This window comes from Perca fluviatilis, chromosome 23 (genome assembly GCF_010015445.1).
Source record: "Perca fluviatilis chromosome 23, GENO_Pfluv_1.0, whole genome shotgun sequence".
NCBI classification, from domain to species: domain Eukaryota; kingdom Metazoa; phylum Chordata; class Actinopteri; order Perciformes; family Percidae; genus Perca; species Perca fluviatilis.
Window position 1 is genome coordinate 28385935 of NC_053134.1, and position 19282 is coordinate 28405216.

Here is a 19282-nt window from a genome sequence, read left to right on the forward strand (position 1 = left end):
ACACCATCAATGGGAACTAATGCAGGCCATTGTGAAAATACTACAACCATTTGAGGAGGCAACACGCAGTGTGTGTGAGGATGTGGCTTCTCTGTCTTCTGTTATCCCTTGTGTGCAGGCTCTCAAGACTGCATTAACAAACTTAAATGTGGCTGCGGATGTACAGGCTCTTCCAGAGGCACTTAAAATGGTGACCACATTGCAGTCTCAGTTGGCTCAGCGCTTCCAGGCTGTCTTTGATGACTCCTTGGGTCATTACTTTAAAGCCACCCTACTGGATCCCCGATTTAAGAGCTTGCCCATGTCACTACTTAGTACATCAGAGTTTGACAGGCTCAAGGCAGATGTGGCTACAGAGATGGATGCAGAACTCCAAGCAGATGATGTTTCTGGGGTACCTGAAGCTGCCAGTTCATCCTCAGTTGAGAGTGAGACCAGTGGGCAAAAAAGCCTCTTTTGGGGGGCAAAGCACAATCTTGCTAAACCAAAAGCCAAATCTGCCTCATCTGGTGCTATGACCTCCCTCAAGATTAGGGCTGTGACGGTATGGTATTTTTCTTATCGCGGTGACGAAGCAACATATCACCGCGGTATGGCGGTTAACCGCAACCCCCTTACAAGAGTAGCGTAAATTAGAGCGAGAATGGCAGGGGGCCTTAAGTGATTGACGTCAGTGCCCGTGTGGAGAGCAAGCGGTAATGGAGAGCAGCGTATGAGTGCTGCTGTGAGGAAAAGCGAGAGGAAAAAGAGATAGCAAAGATGATGTAAAGTAAACAATAAAACAACAAGCTTGAGCTTCTCAAGACACAGTGGCTTTATCTGTTGTCAATACCGCCGGTAAAGTGAATGGCCGTTACCCCCCGATAAACATCGGCTTAACCCATAGCACAGTGTTTCCATTTCAGCTCAATGTGAGTCTTTACTGTGTTTTGCTGTCATTTATGGCCACTCTGCTTTCTCTCATCTCCGTTGATCTATTCCACAAACAGTTCAGAAAGCTCTATTGTCAATAAAGTAAAAAGAAAAAAAAAGGTTTGCCGACAATGCCAAGGACAGATGCTCCGCAGCACAGCGGTCTTAGCAGCTGAGCAGACAGAGTGCTCTGTCTAAGATAACCAATATAAGCTGCTCTGTTTAGGCTACAAAACGTGCATGCAGGCTGAGATTCAACCGTTCGGTTTTGTCAGGATTAAGCTATAAGCAGAAAGAAACTGCGTTAGCTGCTAGGCTAATGTGCAATGGTAAACACTGCAGCGTTAACGTTAATGTGTCCACGTCCACCTCGGCTCAATGGACTGTCCATCCTCATGTGCAAAGCTGAAGTGACGGGCAACTTGCGTTTTTTTTTCTCTCCATAAACTCTTGAATGTAGGATAGAAGACAGTCGATGAGGGTAACTACACAATGATTATTTCTTTCATTATATGTCATATCACACAATATCTGTTCTCCTGTAAGTTACGCGAGCTAAAGGTGAAAAAAAAAAATATGCGGTGATGGCGGTGATGGCGGTGATGGCGTCATGACCGCGGTAGTGGCACGTCACCGCCGGTATTGCGGTGATGCGGTTATCGTCACAGCCCTACTCAAGATATTTTAAAGCTACTTAGCTGAGGACAGCACTGAATCACTGACCTCAGATCCTGCAGTGACCTTCTGGTCAAAAATGCAAGCCACAGCCAGCCCTGGCTCATGTGGAAATGAAATATCTCACCTGCCCCCCAACAAGTGTCTCCTCTGAGAGGATCTTTAGCACAGCAGGAGATAGTGTGTCCCCACATCGCTCCAGACTGCTCCCCTCACAAGTGGAGGAGCTTGTGCTCACAAAATACAACATGGAGAAATTTAACTGAGAATATGTTGGCAGAAGATATGAAATATGAAGTGAAATATGGTTAAGTTATGGTTAACATAAAACAAAACAAAATTCAAAAACATAAAACAAAAAAAAACAACCTTTGTGTCTGTTTTTTGGCAGACAGTTGACAATAGCAGGGCTGTATCTTTTAGTTTATAAGAGTATTATATAGAATACAACTTTAGTTCTTGGAATTCTGTGCATTAGAAAGAAGTTCTTTCAGAAGAAGAACAGTTCTTTGAAGTATTATTTGTTTTTATTCTGTCTGTTCAGCGTCCTCCAACAATGACAGGTGGTGGTGGGGTTCATAATGTTCACAATGGTATTTTATTAGTTGTTGGTTTAACCATGGATGAGGTAATGGCTTTTATGTTATTTTATTTTCAATGACATTCCTTGTTACATGTTCATTGCTGGATTTATGGAAAACATCAACCAATATTGCATATCCATAATTATTATAATGGATATAATTAAATACTTACACTTTAACGTAAATTAGAAGTGTAATGCAAAAACACTGGATTTTTACGCCTATTTTGAATTTTACTCGAATACAAATACAAATACAATTAAAGCTGCGAGCAGAAATGGACGGGCCCTCGCGCCTCGGCGCGCGTCGAGGTTGCCGGCGGACTCTGCTCTTTGTGACCGTGCATTTGCGCGACACTCAGACACCGCAAATCATCAACACTGAAAAGGGAACTCCCTGCCGAGTTCAACAATACCTCACACAAGACTCAAGGTCAAGGTAACTTTATTGTCCCAGAGGGGCAATTATTTGTACAGCCAGCAGACACACATAAAAACAAGACAAACAACAATACAGCAAAACATAAAATACCCACAATATCTAAACCACAATAGCAAAATAAAAATACATACATTTAAAACAATTCTGGCAAATTGTTTAAAATGGAAATAGAAGTCGGGATAAAAGAGTTTCTGAGTCTATTGGACCTGCATCTGGGCATGGAGTACCTACAGCCTGAGGGAAGTAACTTAAACTGGCAGGACAAGGGGTGGCTAGGGTCAGCTGCAATGGATCGGGCCTTCTTTGCCACTCTGTTGGAGTAGATGTGGGAGAGAGTGGGGAGGTTGATGCCTGCAATCTTGTCACATGTCCTAACGATACTCTCTAGTCATTTTTGTTTTTTCATGGACAGAGAACCAAACCAGCAAATAAAACAGAAGGTTAAAACAGACTCAATAAAACAAGAATAAAACATACTCATAAACGTGGGGTCAATGTTAAAAGTTTTTTTTTTTTATTATTGTGCCAAGGTACTTATATTCTTGTACTGTCTAAACAGGTTGGCCATCAATGATAGTGGGGGGAAGAGGGGGGCACTGTTTCCTAAAATCAATAATCAATTCTTTAGTCTTAGAGACATTTATATTTAAAAAAGAACGCTTACACCAGTCGTTAAAGTCCTTCACTATTGGTCCGTGTTCAATCACACTTTCATTAAGTAGACACAATGACAGAGTCATCTGCAAATTTAAAAACCATCATATTGTGAACGACATTCATTTGTGTATAAGACAAAAAGGAAAGGGGAGAGGACACATCCTTGGGGGGAGCCAGTAGAAGATAAAAGATTGCCCAATAAAACACCATTGACTTTAACCCTTTGGGATCTGGAGGATAAAAAGTCAGCTAGCCAGGCTATTAGCCGTGGGTTAATGTTGTGTGTCTTTGAAAGTCTTTCTACTCAAATGTGGGGTTGGATACACTTCCTGTTTCGGCGTCAAAACGCACAAAATGGCCGCCCCGCCACGGCCACGCCCTTTGACGAAATTTTTTTCTTTTAACAACTTTTCATCTTTAATGTCTTAAGATGGCACAGACCGAGTTTGAAGTTGATTGGATGAATTCTCTAGGAGGAGTTCGTTAAAGTACGACATGTGGAAATGGCCAAAATCGCACTAATTTCGAACATTGAAATTAAAATGGCGGACTTCCTGTTGGGTTTAGGGTATGGCTCCAATGAAGGGTTTTGTACATCATGACATGTTTCATATGTGTATCAAGTTTTGTGAGTCTACGTTAAACGAACTGCAGGGGCTAAATTTTCTTTACTTTCTAGGGGGCGCTAGCGAGCCATTTTTGTGCGCCTATTCCCGAAACCCTTAAAATACGTAAATTTTCACCAGACTTGATGCGACCGCCAATTTTGGTGAGTTTTTGAATATGTTAAGCCCCTCAAAAAGCCAATTCATTGGACGGGAAAAAGAATAGAAAGAAAGAAAGAATAATTAAAGCTGCGAGCAGCGATGGACGGGCCCTCGCGCCTCGGCGCACGTCGGGGTTACCGGCAGACTCCGCTCCTTGCGACCGTGCATTTGCGCGGCGCTCAGACGCCGCAAATTGTCACCAATGAAAAGGGAACTCCCCGCCGAGTTCAAAGATACCTCACACAAGACTCTAAGTCATACGGTTCATTAGCTGTGAAAAGGGGCGTGGCTAATGCATAGGGGGCAGGTCAAACAACCACCAATGAAGAAGGAAGTCTCTGCTGAGTATAATGATACCTCACACAAGACCCTACCTTAGATGGGTCAGCATTTATTAAAGGGGGCGTGGCTTCAACATAGAGGGCAGGCCAAACCATCACCAATGAAGAAGGAAGTCTCTGCTGAGTTCAATGATACCTCACACAAGTGTTTACATCAATCGGGCCATTATTAATAAAAGGGGGCGTGGCTTGAACATAGGGGGCGGGCCAAACCATCACCAATGAAGAAGGAAGTCTCTGCTGAGTTCAATGATATCTCACACAAGGGTATTCCTTAAACGGTTGAAATGTTATGAAAGGGGGCGCCAATTCATTTGACGGGAAAATAATAATAATAGAAACAATTAAAGCTGCGAGCAGCGATGGATGGGCCCTCGCGCCTCTGTGTGCGTCGGGGTTACCGGCGGACGCCGCTCCTTGCGACCGTGCATTTGCGCGGCACTCGGACGCAGCAAATCGTCACCAATGAAAAGGGAACTCCCCGGCCGAGTTCAACGATACCTCACACAAGACTCTACGTCATATGGTTCATTAGCTGTGAAAAGGGGCGTGGCTAATGCATAGGGGGCGGGTCAAACCATCACCAATGAAGAAGGAAGTCTCTGCTGAGTTCAATGATACCTCACACAAGGGTATACCTTAAACGGTTCAAATGTTATGAAAGGGGGCGTGGCCTGAGTAATTGGGCGTGGTCATATTATAGGGGGCAGCTCAGTATCACACGTAGACCACACATTCTAAGTTTCATGCAAATCGGATGATGTTTGTCATATAAGGCGCATTTCCTGTGGCCAGGGGGGGGGCGCTATGACCAAAAGTCAATTTTGGCCTGTAGGTGTCCTCAGGCATGGACCCTTGTCAATCTTGAGAAATTTCGGGCAGATACGACAACGTACACTCAAGTTATAACAACTTCTTTGTTCATCTCTAAACACTCAAAATGGCCGCCACGCCACGCCCACACCGTCTGACGAAAAGTTTTTCTTTTAATAACTTTTAATCGGTAAGGTGTTGGGATGGTACAGACCAAGTTTGAAGTCCATCAGATGAAATCTCTAGGAGGAGTTCGTTAAAGTATAGCACCTTGACTTTTAGGCCTACTTCCTGTTGCCACTAGGGGCGCGTATGACTTTAAGTAAATATCGGCCTTTATTTGTCCTCAGGGTTGGACTCTTATGAATCCTGAAAAGTTTCAGGGTAATCGGACAACGCGTACACTCGAAGTTACACCCACTTCCTGCTTCGTGCGGAAACGCGCACAAAATGGCCGCCCCGCCCGACGCCACACGCCCTATTCGACAAAAGTTTTTTACTTTTAACAACTTTTTCATCTTTAACTTCTTAAGATGGCACAGACCGAGTTTGAAGTTGATCGGATGAAATCTCTAGGAGGAGTTCGTTAAAGTACGACATGTGGAAATGGTCAAAATCGCACTAATTTCGAACTTTGAAATCAAAATGGCGGACTTCCTGTTGGGTTTAGGGTATGGCTCTAATGACGTTTTTTGTACATCTTGACATGATACATATGTGTACCAAGTTTCGTGAGTCTACGTTAAACGCACTGCAGGGGCTCAATTTTCTTAACTTTCTAGGGGCGAGCCGAAGGCCATTTTTTGTGCCTATTCCCGAAACCCACCCAAAATATGTAAATTTTCACCAGACTTGATGCGCCCGCCAAATTTGGTGAGTTTTTGAATATATTAAGCCCCTCAAAAAGCCAATTAATTTGACGGGAAAATAATAGAAGAAAGAAAGAAAGAAAGAAAGAAAGAAAGAAAGAAAGAAAGAAAGAATAATAATTCCTTCAGTTTCAATAGGGCCCCCCCGCCGTTCGGGCTAAATCAAAACTGGCAAGCAGCGATGGATGGGGCCTCCGCGCCTCTGCGCGTCGCGGCGTTACCGGGGGGGCCCCGTCGCGAATCGTGCATTCGCGGGCACTTTCGGACGCCGCAAATCGTCACCAATTGAAAGGGAACTCCCCGCCGAGTTCAACGATACCTCACACAAGACTCTACGTCATACGGTTCATTAGCTGTGAAAAGGGGCGTGGCTAAAGCATAGGGGGCGGGTCAAGCCATCACCAATTAAAAAGGAAGTCTCTGCTGAGTTCATTGATACCTCACACAAGGGTCTATCTTAAAAAGTTCAAATTTTATGAAAGGGGGCGGGGCTTAAGCATAGGGGGCGGGTCAAACCATAACCAATTAAAAAGGAAGTCTCTGCTGAGTTCAATGACACCTCACACGAGTCTCTACCTTAAACGGTTCAAATGTTATGAAAGGGGGCGTGGCCTGAGTAAGTGGGCGTGGTCATATTATAGGCTCAGTATCACATGTAGACCACACATTCTAAGTTTCATGTAAATCGGATGATGTTTGTCATATAAGGCAGATTTCCTGTTGCCAGGGGGGGGCGCTATGACCAAAAGTCAATTTTGGCCTGTAGGTGTCCTCAGGCCCGGACCCTTGTCCATCGTGACAAATTTCGGGCAGATACGACAACGTACACTCAAGTTACAACAACTTCTTTCTTCATCGCTAAACACTCAAAATGGTCGCCACGCCACGCCCACACCGTCTGACGAAAAGTTTTTCTTTTAATAACTTTTCATCGGTAAGGTGTTGGGATGGTACAGACCAAGTTTGAAGTCCATCGGATGAAATCTCTAGGAGGAGTTCGTAAAAGTATAGCACCTTGACTTTTAGGCCTACTTCCTGTTGCCACTAGGGGGCGCTATGACTTTAAGTAAATATCGGCCTTTATTTGTCCTCAGGGTTGGACTCTTATGAATCCTGAAAAGTTTCGAGGTAATCGGACAAGGTACACTCGAGTTACACCCACTTCCTGTTTCGCGGCGCACAAACGCAAAATGGCTGCCCCGCCGGCCACGCCCTATAACGAAAAGTTTTTTTTTAACAACTTTTTCATCTTTAACATCTTAAGATGGCACGAGACCGAGTTTGAAGTTGATCGGATGAAATCTCTAGGAGGAGTTCGTTAAAGTACGACATGTGGAAATGGCCAAAATGGCACTAATTTCGAACTTTGAAATCAAAATGGCGGACTTCCTGTTGGGTTTAGGGTATGGCTCTAATGAAGTTTTTGTACATCTTGACATGTTACATAGGTGTACCAAGTTTCGTGAGTCTACGTTAAACGCACTGGAGGGGCTCAATTTTCTTAACTTTGTAGGGGGCGCTAGTGAGCCATTTTTGTGCGCCTATTCCCGAAACCCTTAAAATACGTAAATTTTCACCAGACTTGATGCGACCGCCAAATTTGGTGAGTTTTTGAAGATATTAAGCCCCTCAAAAAGCCAATTCATTTGACGGGAAAATAATAATAGAAGAAAGAATAATAATTATTCCTTCAGTTTCAATAGGGCCTTCGCCGCTGTCAGCGCTCGGGCCCTAATTAAAGCTGCGAGCAGCGATGGACGGGCCCTCGCGCCTCTGTGCGCGTCGGGGTTACCGGCGGACGCCGCTCCTTGCGACCGTGCATTCGCGCGGCACTCAGACGCCGCAAACCGTCACCAATGAAAAGGGAACTCCCCGCCGAGTTCAACGATAGCTCACACAAGACTCTACGTCATACGGTTCATTAGCTGTGAAAGGGGGCGTGGCTACAGCATAGGGGGCGGGTCAAACCATCACCAATTAAAAATGAAGCCTCTGCTGAGATGAATGATACCTCACACAAGACTCTACCTTAAATGGGTCAGCATGTATGAAAGGGGGCGTGGCTTAAACATAGGGGACGGGCCAAACCATCACCAATGAAGAAGGAAGTCTCTGCTGAGTTCAATGATACCTCACACAAGTGTTTACATCAATAGGGCCATTAGTAATAAAAGGGGGCGTGGCTTGAACATAGAGGGCGGGCCAAACCCTCACCGATTAAGAAGGAAGTCTCTGCTGAGTTCAATGATACCTCACACAAGGGTATACCTTAAACGGTTCAAATGTTATGAAAGGGGGCGTGGCTTATGCATAGGGGGCGGGCCAAACCATCACCAATAAAGAAGGAACTCTCTGCTGAGTTCAATGACACCTCACACAAGACTCCACCTTAAACGGTCCAAATGTTATGAAAGGGGGCGTGATCTGCGTAAGTGGGCGGGGTTATATTATAGGGGGCGGCTCAGTATCACATGTAGACCACACATTCTAAGTTTCATGTAAATCGGATGATGTTTCTCATATAAGGCGCATTTCCTGTTGCCAGCGGGGGGCGCTATCACCAAAAGTCAATTTTGGCCTGTAGGTGTCCTCAGGCCTGGACCCTTGTGATTCGTGACAAATTTCGGGCAGATACGACAACGTACACTCAAGTTACAACAACTTCTTTGTTCATCGCTAAACGCTCAAAAGGGCCGCCACGCCCACACCGTCTGACGTAAAGTTTTTCTTTCAATAACTTTTCATCGTTAAGGTGTTGGGATGGTACAGACCAAGTTTGAAGTCCATCGGATGAAATCTCTAGGAGGAGTTCGTTAAAGTATAGCACCTTGACTCTTAGGCCTACTTCCTGTTGCCACTAGGGGGCGCTATGACTTTAATTAAATATCAGCCTTTAATTGTCCTCAGGGTTGGACTCTTATGAATCCTGAAAAGTTTCGAGCCAGTTGGACAATGTACACTCGAGTTACACCCACTTCCTGTTTCGGCGGCGAAACGCACAAAATGGCCGCCCCGCCACGGCCACGCCCTATGACGAAAAGTTTTTCTTTTAACAACTTTTCATCTTTAACATCTTAAGATGGCACAGACCGAGTTTGAAGTTGATCGGATGAAATCTCTAGGAGGAGTTCGTTAAAGTACGACATGTGGAAATGGCCAAAATGGCACTAATTTCGAACTTTGAAATCAAAATGGCGGACTTCCTGTTGGGTTTAGGCTTTGGCTCTAATGAAGTTTTTTGTACATCTTGACATGTTACATATTTGTACCAAGTTTCGTGAGTCTACGTTAAACGCACTGCAGGGGCTCAATTTTTTTAACTTTCTAGGGGGCGCTAGCGAGCCATTTTTGTGCGTATTCGCGAAACCCTTAAAATACGTACATTTTCACCAGACTTGATGCGACTGCCAAATTTGGTGAGTTTTTGAATATGTTAAGCCCCTCAAAAAGCCAATTCATTTGATGGGAAAAAGAAAGAAAGAAATAATAATTCCTTCAGTTTCAATAGGGCCTTCGCCACTGTCAGCGCTCGGGCCCTAATAAACTGGCATTTAAAGGGTTAAAATCCTGAAAATGATTGATTGAATGTTTGGTGGTTTTGATTAAGTTAAAAGTTGTTTAAGTGATTTATGAAAAAAAAAGCAGAAAAAATATTGATAGATGATGATTTAATAGCAGTTTTTGTGTGCATGCAGGCCAAAAGTTTGGACACACCTTCTCATTCAAATGCGTTTCCTTTTTATTTTCATGACTATTTACATTGTAGATTCTCACTGAATGCATCAAAACTATGAATGAACACATATGGAATTATGTACTTAACAAAAAAGTGTGAAATAACTGAAAACATGTCTTATATTTTAGATTCTTCAAAGTAGCCACCCTTTGCTTTTTTATTAATAAGGGTAAAAATTCCACTAATTAACCCTGAAAAGGCACACCTGTGAAGTGAAAACCATTTCAGGTGACTACCTCATGAAGCTCATGGAGAGAACACCAAGGGTTTGCAGAGTTATCAAAAAAAGCAAAGGGTGGCTACTTTGAGGAATCTAAAATATAAGACATGTTTTCAGTTATTTCACACTTTTTTGTTAAGTACATAATTCCATATGTGTTAATTCATTGCGTGTTAATGCATTCAGTGAGAATCTACAATGTAAATAGTCATGAAAATAAAGAAACACATTGAATGAGAAGGTGTGTCCAAGGTGTGTTTGGCCTGTACTGTACATTTTTGCCACGAAGGTGTCCAGAGGGTACAGAATGAATCATTTAAGTATAAAAAACATGTAAGAGTAAAAAACACTGGATTTAAAAATTTTGACTAAAAAGAAAGGTTCCTACAAAATGTCATGCCATAAGCAGTAACACAGCAAACATTATCACAAAATGAAAAAGAAAAACTTGAGAAAAATGTACAAAAATGCCCGAAGAGGACATGAGGGTTAAATGGAAAATAAATAAAAAATCTATCATAAAAAAAAAGAAGCAGAGAAGAGAATGGGTGCCGTGTAGGGCTGGGATGATTCGTTGACGTAGTCGACGTCATAGATTACGTAAATGCGTCAACACAAATAATTTTTATTGACACGTCACTAAATAAAATAAATAAATAAAACTTGCGTGCAAATTAATTAATGTAATGCGGAACTAATGTAATGTGGAACTACTGTTAGATACGTGGGTTCTAGGGACACCTAAACTGTAGCCCCGCCTTAGCTCTGAAGCTAGCCAAGCTCCTCTGCCTACATGCAGTTTTTTGTTAGGTCGATGGTCCAGTGAGTGAGTCAGAGATAGCAGCATGAAAGGACCAGTATGGCGAGTGGTGGCGACCCACAAGAGTTGTCCGCCGGCCTTTTTAAGATCACAAGTTTGGGAAAACTTTGAGACTGTATGGCTGCAGTCTGGAGTCTCCCATGTCATGTCCTCTCGTATCATGCTGTCCCCGCCTCGAACACTTCGGTCTTCAGGTCAGTTCCAGTAGTAGGCTACAGGCGAGAGAGTGGTGGATAAGACGAGGACTGTGTGTTGGCGTTGTTCAGCAGTTGTTGGGTACGTGAGTGGAAATACATCTAACATGCTAACGCATATCTGACGCCATCACCCAGATGTGCCAATCACTGGAACGAGACAAAAAAACTGTCAAACTTCTCCTCCCTACTGTGCTTAACCAGCCTTTAGATATAAATAATTAAAGTTAAATTAAAGGGAAAAGAGCTTGGATGTTAAAAAAGAGCTTATTCATTATTTTACCTACTGTTAAAATATATATAAATACAGGCTACTCTTGTTGCACTTGCTCTGTTTACTTTAAGTTTTTATTTTTGTATTCCTCCTGAAAGTAACATTATTTTGTGGCCTACATCTGGCTTAAGGTTGCACAAAAAATTCATTTTACTTGAACAGTGCAGTGTTAAACAATTTTAATAAATAGAGATTTGAACCTTATTGAAATTTGTTATTTGTAAATTGTTAATAATTGAGCAATGGGAAAATAATCACTAATTGAAAAATGAATCGTTAGATTAATCAAAAAATGAATCGTTAGATTAATCGAAAAATGAATCGTTAGATTAGTCGACTAATCGAAAAAAATAATCGCTAGATTAATCGTTTAAAAAATAATCGTTTTGGACAGCCCTAGTGCCGTGTGATGTTGAAACGAGTTACAAATGGAGCGGCAACAATCAGCATTCTGGACCGACAGTACTACAGTCTTAAAGTATATAGATAACAACACTCGCTGATTCAAGATATTTGTAGCTAACAGGGTTTTCACCATCTGGGAATCAACCAATCCAATACATTGGAGATACATCAATACATCAACAAATCCAGCTGATTGTGCATCTAGGGGCCTAACAGCAGCCAAGTTGATGAGTAACCTTGATTGGATTCAAGGTCCACCATTTCTTCGAGAACCAGAGCATCTGTGGCTGGAGGGACCTAAACTGCTAGAGGTTGAAGAGGATGATATGGAGGTAAAAAGGTCAGTTACCACAAACCTCATTCGAGCACGAGGTTCGAGCAGCTGAAAACACAGACTCAAGTGAACAAGCTCATCAACTACTATTCCAGTTGGTACAAATTAAAAAAGGCTGTGGCATGGGTACTCAAACTCAAGGCAATGCTGAAGCAAATGAGTAAAATAAGAAAAGAGTTGTTTGCAAAAAATAGCTACTACCAAACTGGTCAAATCAGACAACAAACCGTGGAGCAACAAATGCAAGCCTACAAAATAAACATGGAAAAGGGAACTCAAACTGTTGAAGATCTAAAAGAGGCAGAGAAAGAAATAATCTGTTGCTGTCAAAACCAAAAGTTTCAAGATGAAGTCTCAAGTTTGGAAAGGGGAAACCATGATCTAAAAAGAAGCAGCCCTCTGTGCAAGCTGGATCCAGTGCTTCAAGATGGGTTGTTAAGAGTTGGAGTCCGTCTCAACAAATCTTCTATGCCAGCGGAAGTCATGCTTCCAGCTATTATACCTAAGGATTCACATATCACCATCTGATACTTAGGGATACTCATTAAAGATTGGACACTGTGGAAGAAATTATATGCTGTCCCAGCTTCATCAAAGATTTTGGATCCCCACTGCAAATTCCACTGTAAGAAAGTTTCTGTCAAGATGTGTTGTCTGCTGAAAGGTTAACGCCCGCAGAAAGGAACGGAAAATGGCTGACCTGCCTAAAGATAGGCTTCAACTAGATAAGGCACCATTTTCTCATGTTGGCATGGACTATTTTGGGCCATTTTTGGTCAAAGGAGGGCTCTCAACTGTCAAAAGATATGGTGTGATGTTTACATGCCTAGTAACAAGAGCAGTGCACATGGAGAATGCGCACACTTGCTGGACACTGGCTCGTGTTTGAATGCAATCCAGCGGTTTATGTGCAGAAGAGAACAGGTGTCAATTGTTTGTTCAGATAATGGCACTACTTTTGTTAGGGCAGAACGAGAACTCTGTGATGTCATTCAGCATTGGAAAAATACAAGACACACTTGGTCAAATAGGAGTAGAATGCATCTTTAACCCTCCTGCAGGTTCTCACTTTGGGGATGAATTGGGAAAGGCAAATCCAGCCAGTGAGAAAGATTATAAAGTCTGTGCTAAAGGAACAGGGTGTGGATGATGAATCACTTTAAATATTAATGTGTGAAGACGAAGCTATAATAAATGACTGGCCAATCACAAATTATCTGGCGACCTTGACGCTTTGACCCCTAATCACATCTTACTGTTGAAAAGGCAGCCTTTGCTTCAACCAGGACCGTTTGAAAAAGATCTGTACTCATGCCGCAGGTGGAAACAGGTACAGTACCTGGCAAACCTATTCTGGAGACGGTGGGTACGTGAGTATCTGCCCCTTCTGCAAGAGTGCCAAAAATCCCACTCCTGGAGATGTGGTAATGATTTTAGATGATTCTGCCCCAAGAAACTCCTGGGGAGTTGGGAGAGTGTTGGTAAAAAAAAAAATCAAACACTCTAGAAAGACCTATCGAAAAACTCTGTCTTGTTTGTGAAACAGACTCTTAAAGAGATATGGATGTCTATGGCCCTTCCGTATTATTATTTGAGTAATTGGTTGCCTTACTGTTTCCCAGTTAGGGGCCGGAAAATGTAAGAGCCAAAGCTAACTAAAATTAATTTTGAGGTTTTTGTATTTGCTAATGTTAGATCAATTTGCTAAGTTTCTATATTATTATTAGGGCTGTCAGCATAAATTTTTTTTAATCGCATGCCGCCATTTATTAATTTATTTTCACTTCACTCGACTTCACGTCGTGCCTAATGGTTCTACTATTTTGACCCTTTGCCGCACCTTTACTTATCATCAAGCTGTCATACTTCCTCCTAACACATCCTCCTGCTGCTGGCTGCAGGTGAAATGATGGAGAAATGCAGCAGCAACACAATTCTGAATGGCGCTTTTCATTTTCCAAAACTCCTGGACGGCTCATAGACAAGTCGAAAGCCATATGCAAATTGTGTAAAGCCGAATTAAAATATCACCGAAGCATGTCAAGCTTGAGCTACCGCCTACGAGCTAAGCATAGTACAGTCAACGTGACTCAGGTTGATGCTAGTGGGCTCAGGCAAAGTACTATTTTGGAGAGTGCTACTCGGCGACCTGTTATTGAAACCAAAGTGCAAACGCTGTCTCATCAACCGGTGATCACTGTCAGTGAGTAATCAAAATTATTTAGAAGTTACTGCACACTATATTGACCCTTCTTTTTTTCTTTTTTCTTCTTTTGTTTATAGTAAATAAATAATAAACTAATACAAATCTTAAAGTCAAGTTCATAAAGTAACTTTCTTTGCATTCATTTGATTCCCAATCAAGATAACCTGGTAAGAATTGCTTTCCATTGTTAATATGTACTTAAAAACAGTTCTGAAATGCAAAATAATAGAATTTTAATCATGTGATAAAACATGCGATTAATCGTGATTAACTATAGAAATTCAGCGATTAATCGCAATTAAAAAAAATTAATCATTTGACAGCCCTAATTATTATAGTTATTTGATGTTGACATACACTGTATTCAACTATGAGCGTTGTTACAGATCTGATTTACTCTAGTTCTATGTTTTAGCTACTGCGCAGGTGCCTTTTGTTTACTAGAGAAAAAGAGTTGTTGTGGGTCAGCGGTAGCGGCGGGGCAAAATGGACCGTAAAAGTAATGTAAAATTTGTAACAAATAAGTAATGTAACAAAGGTCGGAAAGTTGGAACAGCACGTTGGAAGTTTTCAATGTGGATTTCTGAGAGCAGCTCGGGGAAATGTTTGGATGAAAAAGAAGACTTGCATGGCTGTACAGGAAAGTTTGCTAATAAATTCACAAAACGCAACGCGATGATGTCTATTCTGGGGGTACATAACTGCAAACTTAACTAAAGAATTGGAAATAAAGAATGAGTCAAGACAAACTGTGCCTACTGCTGACAGAAGGGGATTTAATACAAGATTTGATTTTGCTACTACAAAGGGTCTCTCAGAAGTTCATTATTTACGTGCAGTGGAGTGTTAACACATTTTTAACAGACTACCTTTTAAGCAGACTGAGCTTTGTTACTGTGGGTGTAGAACAGTACCTGTCCATAGAGAGCTGGGCAACTAGAGTGACGTCAGTGTTGTCAGAGCTGGGCTCATACTCATAGTGGAGGAAGTAGAGGTGCGTTCGGTGGACGGTGAATCGTTCTCGACGGAACTCGTAGCAAGGATCATCTTCATCCAGCTCTGACAGAGTCTTCTGAAGCTGCAGGCAGAGAGGAGAGGGACAAAAAAACAATTTTGGTGAGTTTTTGAGTATGTTAAGCCCCTCATTCATTTGCTGGAAAAAAGAAGGAATAATAATTCCTTCAGTTTCCATAGGGCCTTAGCTGCTGTCGGCGCTCAGGCCCTAACAAATAAATTATATTATTATTTTATTTTTTTAAACATGATGTGTTACAAGAGTGACACATCACACGTATGAATAAATGTCAGCATTCTGTCCTTAGGTCTATGTAACTTGTTCAAGATTTCAAGTGAAGATGAGCTGAACACGGAAATTCTGAAGCTCAACAAGCACAATCATTTTGCTCTGGGGAACAGCAGAGAGAAGTGGGTGAAGGGCTGTCAGCAGAGGACTTGGTGTGGCATCGCTCTGCTTCGAACAGTGTTATTAGAAAGCGGCAGTGAGTGACTGGACTGCAGTGGCACTATGGCCCTGGAGGAGCCCGGTCTGCAATGTGCTGCTGGAGCCAATCCCTCAGTGACTTCATTAGTCTACTTATCACTTTAATGGGATTTAAATCTCTGCTCAAGCTCTGAAAAATTGAGTGAGCAAACTATTTCCTGAGTTAAGGACACATTCGAATTGAGTGTTGGCAAAAAGGGCTCTTGCATACAATGATGGCAAATTATAATGTGATTAACTGACTGAACTAACAGAGCTGACACTTATTATATAATTCTATGGCCCCATAGTGGCTGGTCCTGTTAAAACCCAACTCCCCACGGTTAGAAGCTAAGGATGTCTGAATGATAAACCAGCAGAGTCTATACAGTAAGCTGGGCACTTACAGAGTGTGTCAAGATCTCGATAAGGTTCAAACAAACCAGGTTATACAACATGTGGGCCAACCAAGTCTACAGTCAAAGTGTTTCCACCTGCTCTGCGCTGCACGTCGGACGGTTCACGCCTTCTCCATCGTCCATTAATTCCTGACAATGGACCCCTCATCAGGTATTAACCCTTACATAACTTACAGAAGGCCCACAAAGCAACCCAACTATATACTACTGACTTACTTCAGAAGAAAATGTCAAAGGTGAAGAATGGGCAGTGAAAGAGGGAGGAAGCGAGCAGCAAGGGCAGGAGTTGTAAAATGTGGGCCTTAGGTGGCGTGGGACTGGTGGCAGATAGGACCGAGGATAGGACTGGAGGTGAGGCTGGACGAGAGGACGGTCGAGATCTGCGAGGCCTGTGCTGACGCTCTATGGGCGTGCAGGAGGATGCTATGCAGTGAGACGTGTGGTCGACAGCGGAACGGAAACCAGGAAGAAGGGGAAGACGGTCAGACAGCGAGGGATAGTCCCTCGCCACCCCCACTACGGAGCGAGGGGGACCGAAAGACAGGACAGCAACATGGCCACAAGGAGAATTAACACGGATGAAAAGGCAGGAACACGGAGCAGAAACAGACTGATGGAGAGGATAGTAGAGAAGCAGGCCCACCGGAAAGCAGAGGACACAGAGATGAGTATATGGGCTGGAGCATATATAATGCCTCTCTTTCACTTTAAGTAAAAATTTGAATGCAGGACTTGTACTGAGCGTTATCAAAACGTTTCAGTCCAGTTTTAGTAAATTAAGTTATTACATGTTAGTCAACCTTTTGTCAATACCTTTAGTCAAAAAGTTTTCTCTCTGAATTTTGTCAGGTAAGTTTTATTTAGTCTTATTCCTGTGTCAAATATACTTTCAAATTATATTAAACACTGCATCCGGTAATGTAGTCACGCAAAACCAATCATTTTTGTCATTATACTCAAACTGATACCACATTTGATATATCTTATCATTATCTGATGAAAAACACAGGTGCCTACCAACACTTCACCTGTTCAACTGACTTTAGCAGTTTAGAACAGACACTCAACTGTCCTGCTCTAATAACAGACCAGTGAACTAAGCACAGACATTTGACTTAGGCTCGTGGCGACTGGCGTTCAGTTTTTCCTACGCATATATTAAAGCGATATTAACTAGGGGTGCACCGATCCGATATTAGGATCGGATATCGGCCCCGATATTGACAAAATAGCTGGATTGGGGATCGGAAAAATTAACAGATCCACGGGCCAATCCAGTCAGGGGTACACTGAGTCTCCAATCAATGATGCCATATATCAGGGAAAAAATAATGTATGTTAATAACATGTATGTTTACATGTACCCTGGAGAAAATCCTTCTTTGTTTCTTTAGCCTCACAGGGATCACTGTGCCATGGACGGCACACTTCCGCTCAAAATAGACTGCATAAACTTAATTATAACTTTGAAGCTTTAAATCTTCAAAATATACGGCCATGCAGCACATCAGTTGAAAGCTTAGACTCTCAGGATTCCATTAAGCCCACACACAAAGCATAAGATAATTTATAGCAGTTAGAAAACGGTAATCTAGTTGCGATAACACTGAAAAGGACAGCGCCGATTCAAGTGTGCTTTTGTAGCAGGTATGAAAAAGTGTTTGTATTCCATCAAATATCCCTCATTTTACTGTGCATTACCTTTTGTATATTTGCTCCTTATTCAATGAAGGGATTGTGTATGTATTTTTTTTCATATAAATCTGGTTTTGTGTGTATTTATTTTGGGAAGTTTTTATTTTAATTGTATTCTGGCGGTGTGACCGTTGACCTGTTAGTGATGTCACTTCCTGTTTTGTCGCGCTATTCTCCTCAGTAGCGGTACGCTATGCTGAGGAGAGGTAAGACAATCTGAGCGCTCTGGTTCAAAGTGACTTAAAACATGTTAAAACCGCTAAGTAGAAGTTCTTACTATACTTTAACTGTCACTAGCTTTGTTCTTTGTCATGGTGATATTTGTTTGAATGTGTACATACAGTTTTATTGTGTACAGCACTTTTTATGTGAGATGCTAGCTCACTTCTCTCAGGCTAGCTTAATAAGAGCACACGTGGATTCTTATGCGCTTTTCTCCCTCTCATTTAAAGGTGTTTGTGTGGGAACCCAGAGTTGCTGTACTGATTTAATGTGTGTTGTACACAGGTATGTGGGTACTCCCCTTGTTTTTAGTGACGAAAATGTTATTTTTATACATGTAGGTTTTTTTTGTTTGTTCATGTTTATATTTTACATTTATTAATGAAATATAAAAATTGCCGTTGGTATGTGGGGAAATGGTTTTGATTTTATAAGGACATTTTGACTATACGATCACATTGAAATGTATTTTGTTATATTATTTTAATAAGAACACTGCACGTGTTATTCAGTAGCGGTACGCTATGCTGAGGAGAGGTGTGCGTGTGGGAATCCAGAGTTCTATTTTGTATAGGCTTCGCCCTCTAAGCCACGCTATGTGTTTATCCCTTCGCGCATGCGCAGTCGTGAAGATTTTCTTTCCCGCCCTTACGTGCTGCACGGGCTTCAACTACATCCGCAATTACTTTATAAAAACAGGGCGGACCCGTTGTTCTGCTCCCACTTTTTCTTCAAGCAAGAGCAGTTATGAAGAAGGTTATGAAGACTACCAGCTCCAGCGGCGTCCGCCTCTGCCCCTCCTGCGAGGCCGGCTACATCTTCTCGCCGGACCTCCACCCCCGCTGCGAGACCTGCCTCGGTGCCTCTCACGCCGGCAAGGCTCTCACCTCCAACGCCTCCTGCCCGTTCTGCGCCCGCCTGCCTTCTAAAGAGCTTCAACGGCAGGCGGACGCTTTTCTGGCCTTTGAGGTCGATGGAGAGGGGGACGGCAGCTGGGCGGACCGACGTGACCCCGTCGACGCCCTGGAACCGCTGAAAGAGGGCGTCTTCGACGGGCACGAGTCCGATGACTCGTCTCCCCCGAACGACGACTCTCTCACAGGGTTTCCTTACTCCCCACTGGGAGGACTGGATCTGGAGACAGGGATCGATGCCTTTCCGCTATGGCTCTCCCAGTCTCCAGAACGGCCAGGGGCACTGCCTCAGCGGTCTTCCCCT

General features: G+C 42.7%; 1 protein-coding gene across 1 annotated transcript in view; it reads right to left on the minus strand.

Moving 5' to 3' along the window:
• The window catches only part of LOC120553767 (LARGE xylosyl- and glucuronyltransferase 1), a gene marked incomplete at its 5' end in the record, with an annotated part of 89441 nt that overhangs the window by 44853 nt on the left and 25306 nt on the right, over positions 1 to 19282 (minus strand). Inside the window, one exon of the mRNA XM_039792462.1 lies at positions 15163 to 15326. Within this exon, the coding sequence (XP_039648396.1) occupies positions 15163 to 15326 (164 nt within the window). The remainder of the gene's footprint in view (positions 1 to 15162; positions 15327 to 19282) is intronic.